At 57.5% G+C, this 8,121-nt stretch overlaps 3 protein-coding genes across 3 annotated transcripts; 1 reads left to right on the forward strand and 2 right to left on the reverse strand.

Annotated features, from left to right (window-relative positions):
* Positions 1-12: 12 nt before the first annotated feature.
* On the forward strand, positions 13-1,677 carry L226DRAFT_529365 (uncharacterized protein). The gene is made up of 4 exons (XM_067679587.1): positions 13-302; positions 362-823; positions 882-1,308; positions 1,370-1,677. The coding sequence occupies exons 1-4, from the start codon at positions 102-104 to the stop codon at positions 1,621-1,623; spliced, it is 1,344 nt and encodes a 447-aa protein (XP_067541484.1). The 5' UTR covers positions 13-101; the 3' UTR covers positions 1,624-1,677.
* L226DRAFT_608237 (uncharacterized protein) lies at positions 1,369-4,092 on the reverse strand. Its single transcript, XM_067685903.1, has 4 exons — positions 3,716-4,092; positions 3,196-3,637; positions 2,780-3,135; positions 1,369-2,722 (listed from the first exon to the last, which is right to left on the reverse strand). The coding sequence occupies exons 1-4, from the start codon at positions 4,034-4,036 to the stop codon at positions 1,748-1,750; spliced, it is 2,094 nt and encodes a 697-aa protein (XP_067541485.1). The 5' UTR covers positions 4,037-4,092; the 3' UTR covers positions 1,369-1,747.
* A 96-nt stretch (positions 4,093-4,188) lies between these two features.
* On the reverse strand, positions 4,189-5,951 carry L226DRAFT_529367 (uncharacterized protein). The gene has a single exon (XM_067679588.1). The coding sequence runs from the start codon at positions 5,758-5,760 to the stop codon at positions 4,294-4,296; it is 1,467 nt and encodes a 488-aa protein (XP_067541486.1). The 5' UTR covers positions 5,761-5,951; the 3' UTR covers positions 4,189-4,293.
* Between the last annotated feature and the right edge of the window lie 2,170 nt (positions 5,952-8,121).

The following is an 8,121-nucleotide window of genomic DNA, read 5'->3' on the forward strand; positions in this document are numbered from 1 at the left end:
GCATCTTGAGCGGAGATCCTTCGCACTTCCGGCTTTCATGCTTCCAACATCGTGCCAGGCGACTTAGTCACGAACACACCCCAGGATTGAACTGAACTGGCATGTATTGCAGAGCTATTTTAGTTCTATCGCTCTTGCAACTGCTGTGCCTGGCGTATGGACAACTGCATCCAACCACACCTGCCAGGTACCAGAAACTGCCGTCGCTCCGCGAACAAGCCGCGATCCTGGATGGCTGGCGGGACGAGCGGGTGGCCAACATCCCGGCTCTCCTGACAAAGTACAGGATGGATGCCTGGCTCGTGAGTTCACCATAGTCATTCAACTAATCTCAAGACGCTAACCTCAGGCTAACCTCCAGATAAGCCAGCGCGAGCACGCAGAGGACCCCCTCTGGTGGTCCGTCAAGTACGCGACCGAGTACGCCCCGCACCGGCGCACGGTCCTCCTCTTCCACACCAACACATCCACCCTCGCCGGCCAGCCCAACCCGCTCCGCTGGGTCGACAACACGGGCGCGGTGTGGCCGGAGCTCCATCAGGTCCTCGAGAGATACCGCCCGCACCGCATCGCGCTGAACACGGACAAGTTTATCGCGTTTAGCAGTGGGCTACATGTCGGGGAATACGAGGCCCTGGCGGAGGAGCTGGGCGAGAGGTGGATGGAGAGGACGGTCAACGAGCCGATGTTGGCCATTGAGTATGTCGCGGCGCGGGTTCCTGGACAACTCGACTATTACCGGGACCTGCAGGAGATCACTTGGGCTTTGGTTGAGGAAGCCTTCAGTGAGAAGGTTATCACCCCGGGGGTGACCACCACTGAGGTGAGGCGTGCATGTGGATGTCGAACGAATATTTGGACTGATTTGACTCCGACGACAGGACGTCGAGTGGTGGTACAGGGAGAAGATGCTCCTACTCAACGTCACCACCTGGAACCACCCACGCGTGTCCGTGATCACGCCCGAGTCCTTCCCCGGGTGGTCGGGCACGAAGGACATCATCCATGAGGGCGACCTCCTGCATGTCGACTTCGGTATCACCGCCATGGGCATGAACACCGACGTGCAGCACATGGCGTATGTCCTGCGGACGTCCCAGGGCGAAACGGACGCTCCCCAAGGACTCAAGGAGGGGCTGAAGAGTGCGAATAAGATGCAAGACATCGTCCTGGAGAAGATGCAGGCCGGCAAGACGGGAAACGAGGTCCTGTCGGAGTCCCTGATAGAGATGATCGACGAAGGGATCCGAGGTCAAATATACTGCCATCCCATTGGTGATTATGGCCATGCACCGGGAGCCGTCATGGGTACGTTGCAGTATCTCGAGAAGCCTGAATCAGAGTTGACGGTCTGGCTTACGACTACTAGGCTTCACAAACCTCCCGTACTTCGTCCCTGTGCTGGGGGAACTCCGCATACTGCCTAACACATACTACAGCATCGAGCTCTACGCGTATTCCTTCGTTCCCGAGCGCAACGAGACATTGCGGTTCCGGGTCGAAGAGAACGCATACTGGAACGCCACGACCGAGCAGTGGCACTTCGTCCGAGGCCGACAGGAGAGATTCCACCTTGTGAATGCGAGGGCAGAGTACACCCCGACGCTTTTTGTACAGTCATGATAAATTACTATGCCCTCCCACCAGGACAGTGCACGAATGAAGAACAAATGCACCATTGCAGTATAATCCGAACGTGATCCGTAGTGTGTGTGCTGACCAGACAAACAGCCATGAAGAGCACCCCTCAAAACATGTTCGCGAGCTTGCTCGCCGCCTCCCTTGGATCCAATCGGGGACGCGTCGGCGTGCGGACAGTAGCCGACATGTAAGCTGGCTTTGCCATGCCCAGCGGATCCAACCCATCGCTCGCGGCGGACACCGAGTTCGAGCGGCCGTTGCCCAAGGAGTTGCTGGATACGAACATCGACGCCGAGAGAGGGTCACCCAGCGGGTGGGGAGCAGGCGAAGGTGCCGATGAGCCCGAAACGGAGGCGTGCAAAGGAGAGATCGGCGCCTGCGCGCCCGCTTGAGGATTGGGCGATTGTGGGACAGGAGGCAGACCAGCGGAAGCGGGCTTCGTGGGCGTCGGTGTGGACGATGCGAATGGAGAGGATGGCGACTTGACAAACATGGATTTTGTGCCATCTGCGAAACGACCGCCAAGAGGAGGTCCCGCGGAGAGCGGCGGGGCAAAGGAGGATGACGATGCACCTGCTGAAGACGGGCCTGCACCGGGAGACTGTGGAGGCAGGGGGCCTCGGATCGGCGACGATACACCAGAGGAGGGCCCTGGAGGCAGTCCACTGGTAGATGCAGAAACACTGATAGGAGGGACCAACGGAGGTCCATTCATCGAGGGCATGGCGCTGAACGGAGGAACAGTAGGGGGACCATTGCGCGGCGCGTTTGATGGAGGCCCGGATGCCGGACGCTGGATCGGGGGCCTGAAGTCATCCTCCAAAGGAGGAATGAACGCAGGTCGTGGCGCACTGACTGGCTTCTGGGGTATATGCTTCTTGTTCGCGGCGTTGACGTCTGGTTTGAGGGCCTCGAGCTCCCGCAGGTGCTGTCGCTCGTACATGATGGTAGAGCGGACATGTTCCACTAGTGCAGCAGTGACATCTTCAGTGACCAAACGTTTGTGCCTGTCCAATGCACGATGGAGGTTCTGCGAGATACCCGCAGCGCGTCGTTCAAGAATCTGCTCATACTTGTTGGCCTGCATTGCGCATGAGCGTCATGTAACTTCCCGATGATCGGACCGACTGGTACGCACCTCTTCCATCTCTTCGAGGGCTTCGTCCACCCTCTGTGCACTGATGTTGGTGCTTGCCTTGAGACGTTCCATGTTCCTGCGCTTGGAGATAGTTGCCTTCACTGCGGCTTGATACTCCTCCAGGACGGCGGTCCGCTGCTGCAGAGTCTCCTTCGCAGACCGCGCATTTAAACCCTGATAGCCCAGGGAGTCCCCTATGATAACGCATTCACTGATACCCTGTGCCTGGTCCAGGTCGGCGAGACTATGGTATACACGGCCGAACTTGGCCATGGCGTTGCCCAAAGGAGGGTGTGCCTCAGTCGAGGAGACATTGACAAGTTTGTTACCCATCTCCGCCTTCACGGCGGCGATAGCTAGAGCACACGACCATGAGTCCAACGACCTTTCGTGAGGAAGACATGATTAGTACGCACACTTTCTGGCTCGAGCCAACTTGTCGATTGCCTTCGCAGCGTCGAAGAACTGCCCCTCAAGCTTCGTCAATTCAAACCTCGCCCGCTGCAACTCCTCATCCTCGTCAGGGACGCCGCGGCGAATTAAGCTAAACCCGCCCGAGGCCTTCTTGCGCGTGTTCGGAGTCGGCTGATAGCCAAAGTCGCTCTCTATGAACGACCGGAGCTCTTCCTCGTGGATAAGAATCGGGTCTTCGCAGATGCGTGTGAGCCAGCGCTGGAGCATGATCTTCACGAGCCGGTCGTCCTCCTCGTCTGTTGGCGCGGATGTTCGCGCAAGCGGAAGAGCAGGGACAATAGTCTGTGGGTTGTTCTGGATGATGGCTTCGTAGAACTGCTGAAACTCATAGTACGAGCGAGAGATATTGCGGTACGTAGTACCGGTGAAGTTCGACAGATTTGTCTATTGCGCGTCGGTCGGACACATAGAGTACACACTCCATATCAGATTGACAGCGGCAGAAAGTGTTTTCGTGCATACCTGAGCGTCGAACTTTATGAGGACGTCTCGTCGGTTCCGGTCGAGCGACGTAATCCTCACGCGGAGGTACGGCTCCTTCCTCTCGAACTGCGCACCATTGGAAGCGGTATTCGCGCGAGGTGAGATGAGGCCCGGTTCGGGTTGACCATAAATCTGGGGCTCCTTCCCGTACAAGCCAGCAGGAGGACCGCGCGACTCTTGATGATGCGGCGAGGGCCGCGGAAGATTGGGTATGGGGTCGTTCGGGCTATGGGGCGTCGTCGGCCATGGCGGCTCGTCCTGAGGAAAGTTGGGTACAGAGAGCGGGTCAAACATAGACATGGTAGGCCGTCGACGTCGAGAGTGAAGCTGGGCGAGGAGGCAGAGAAGGACTCGAGCTTGAAGTTGCAATCGCAGGAGCAAGCCAGCGCCACGCCGCCGAGAGTAAGCCCAGAGCGCCGAAGCTTGTGGCGCTTGGCTGCCGTCCCGATATCGCGTCCAAAATATGGTCTACACTTATCTTCTTGTTTGTTCTACTCTACTACACCAGCGCAGGGCCCCATACATATCTAATAACACAAACCGGGAATACAGCATATTCAAGCGTCCGAGAGGTCTGAAAGGAGAGGAAGCATGTGGCCCATACGCAACACCTTCGTCCGTAGGTACTTATCCAAGTCTTCCCCGTACACCTCTCCCGCACCAATCATTGTCGCGCCCCTTCCCCTCTCATCTTCATCGTGCAAATGCACACCCACCAGCTCTTCGCCGAGCTTGCTGTGCTGACGACGCTGCCATGAGCGCGGTACCATCGGCACACGCTCGACAATCCGAATGCCCTCCTTCTCCAATGCCTGCATCTTATCCGGGTTGTTCGTCAACAGCCTTATGCCCTCCGCCCCATCTGCCCCCAAGCCCAGGTCACGCAGGATCGCAGCCGCGATGCCGTAGCCCCGCTCGTCCGCCCCGTGGCCGAGCATGAGGTTTGCAGTGACTGTGTCGTGCCCGAGATCCTGGAGGTTGTACGCGCGGATTTTGGAAAGGAGCCCGATACCTCGGCCTTCCTGGCGCATGTAGATGACAGCACCGCGGCCCGGGATCGTCACTGTCTGCGTGGGGTTCGACGGCGATGGGATCGTGATGGGCTGCGCAATCTGACGGATGGCCTCGTCGAGCTGCTCGCCGCAGTCGCATCGCATGCTGCCAATCGTCTCGCCGGTGAAGCACTCGGAGTGTATGCGGATGAGAGGGGAAGGTATGGCGTCGGTGATCGATACGTCCGCGCGTTGTCTTGTAGGCTGCGAAGGCTTCTGGGAGTCCTTCGACAAACGACCGACGTACGCTCCTCGGGTGATGCGCTCCATCTCGGTCTCGGACTCTGACCATACAGCGTCCAGGGTCCGGCTGCGGATGTGGGGGGCGACGGAGGGCGAGTCTTCTTGGAGCTGCGCGGGGTCGACCACGATGGCAAGGTGCTCCTTGTTGTCCCGGTTGTTGTGGTATAGATGGAGGAACACTGGGCCATGCGGGGTAGGGACTCGGGTGCGTGCCATGCACTTCACCTCGAGCTCAGTGCTCGGAGGGAGCAAGCCCTGAGAGGTGGATGCGGTGGAGGATGCCGGTGACTTCGAGGATGGTGACGGAAGATTGTCTGCGCACCCCAGAGGACTCGTTGCTGTACGCGCAGAGTCATTCTCCTTGTCCTGCAATCCCACCTGCTTGAGCCTGTGCGAACGCGGCGCCTGCCTGCTCTCGTACTTGAGGCGGGGCTTGCGCTCCTTCCGCGTACCTGGAGCCTCGGGCTGCCACTTTGTCCAATCGTACGCACCCTCCGCACGCGGGTCTCCGACCGCAGGGAAGAAGTCGTGGGCGTAGTGGTTCCTCGTAACATGTCCGTACGATGCAGCGGCGGCGAGAAGCAAGGGGTCCAAATCGGCGTCTCTGCGCTTGTATGCCTGCTTCTTCTGAAGCTCAGTCGAGGACGGCGGTACCGGCGCGGTGAGCAAATCGAGGATTTCGAGATCTGCGAGAGAGTCTTCCACCGAGTAGTCTGCGTGGTGAGGCATTCCGACAGGAGGAATCGAATCCGGGGAAGAGCGGGGAGGGCAGGGCCTGGAAGACTAGTGTGGGGAAGCAGGGACTGCAAGGGATGCAGACAAAGTCCGGGAGTAGGCTGGTATATAAAAGCGCAAGTTATGAGGCGCACACAGCGGACAGCAGGGAGGAACACGGGAGACGCATCCTTGCTGAAAATGGGCTCCGGTTCTGGGAGCTTGCACGGGAAATCGCCTCAGCCATACCGAGGTCTCACGTAATCACGCGGCTCATGGGTACTTACCTCCGACTCTCCGAATTCTCTCCACGCTCGCTCTCGTCGTTGTATAAGTCATCATGCACTTGAGACTAATTCCAAGCAATGACTTGTACAACATCGACGATGATGCTAGGTATCCTCGAGGGACGAAGCGTTTCGACCCCCCGACTCCAGAGTCTAGGGGTCTCAAGATCTAACCGGCTATACACCTCCGGCGGCTCGGATGACTCATGATCAGGCCGCGCTGCGTCGTCAGTAAGACGAGGTCAGCAGCATGTCGCGATTCTATTCATGAGCTTACAGATGACATACGGCTGGTTAGTTCGTGTACCACATCCTCATTCTCTCGTTGTGAGGGCGGACATGCGCAAGGGGGGATTGAAACTACAGACCTTGTGGAGATCTTGCCGCTCGTCCACACAACCCCTTTACTCAATTACAAACTGGGCTTGCTGCATACATTATTATAGAGTAGACACAGACTCGGCATACGTCTCTTCTGGTTCTCTGACGGGTTGAAATGAGTGACGTCATACGGTACATACATAAACCTCAGCGTGAGTACTGAAGTTGGGTCTATCGCTGAGTACTCATTTAAAAGCATCCGAAACTTTCTGTACTCACACGACAGGACACGAAGAACCAGCGGCATGGACTTACATGCTTGAACTTACGGGATGTACGGAAAGGCGTTAAGGCGGTCTTCTGCGGCCCACCTCTATGATCGCACCCGTTGCGCACTTCCGGGTAGGCTTCTCAGAGACATGCATTGCACGCTTGTTGCTGCCATAGTGCGGCGCAAAGCGGCGCTCTGCCTCAATGGCTAACGCGTGATATCCCGATCCCTGGACGGTATCCGATCGACTACGTACGTACCGGCCGAAAGCGCGTCCAACTCGGGATCACAAATAAGCCCGAGGTTTTTGGGCGCACACAGGCGCACACGAGTCCGGCGGGACATGACGAGCAGCGTATCACGGACGTTGTCAAAGCCTCCGGACGGCGGAGTGTACTCACTATACTGATGCCTGGACACGAGCTCAAGTACGCCTAACAGTTTCCCAATCTGTCCTCCACTCCGTTAGACACGGACGGGCCCGAGTGATAGAAGGCCAAGCGGGGCGATAAATAGGGCGTGATGCATACAACGCAGGCCAAAATGCGATCGCAGTTCCTCCCATCCGTTTGGAGTCGTACAGCCGAGTACTGGGACCCTGACCGCCTGGCGCCATATCGTAGTAATGTGGACTGCCGAGCGGAGCGATCTGACCGTGCCAACGGACAGTAAGGTAGGCCTCCTCATGGACCTATCTTCGGAAGCCAGCGGTTAACGAGGTACATGAGGCGGGTTCTGAGCTGGGACGTCATTCAACCGCGCGTTTGCTACGGTAGGGGCGTTCTCCAGGAAGTGTTGTCGAGTCAAGTCACACTGCATTCTGTGCTGTGGAAACCCGAAAGAACTCGGTGTAAATGAGCGTGGTATCCTGATGGTACCGCTAAATTTAACCGAGCACTCACCTACGAGCGGCCATGGAGCGATCAAGCGCACTCGAGGCGTCCCATTTTGACAATACCCATCAGACTACTCCGGCCGGGGTTGCAAGAAGAGCGGTCAAGACGGCCTCCCAGCCGCCGGTTCGCTAGATAGTAAGGCCGCATGTCCAAGGCTAACGCGCAACTACCAGTTATTTCTGTGGCGGTCCCGGGGCCACCGGGCACTGTTTGCAAAAATGAAAGACACAAATCCCAGCTGGGAGACACCGCCGTGGCCGTTTTCATGTGCGTATGGTACAGAGACCTTGCAAATACCTGTAGCTCAACGTTCAGCGCCTCTACGGAATTCTTCCCGATAAAACCCACCCACGCACGTTTCCAAACGTTGACAGCACCTTGTCTGTTCATATCGGAATGCAGCTGGGATCAATCGACCATCCCACTATACGCCGGTCAGAAATTCTTCCCACCGGGCCTAGTTCCGATCGAGACATCTGCCAGGCAGCGGCGTTGACTTTTGGATGTAGAAACCTCGCGGTCGATGTAGAGGTCGGTGAATAGGAGACGCATAATCGGTGGTTGAGAGGCAAGATAGAACACACACTGATAGTTCGACAGC

Source organism: Lentinus tigrinus (assembly GCF_003813185.1).
Source record: "Lentinus tigrinus ALCF2SS1-7 unplaced genomic scaffold L226scaffold_2, whole genome shotgun sequence".
Classification (NCBI taxonomy): Eukaryota; Fungi; Basidiomycota; class Agaricomycetes; order Polyporales; family Polyporaceae; genus Lentinus; species Lentinus tigrinus.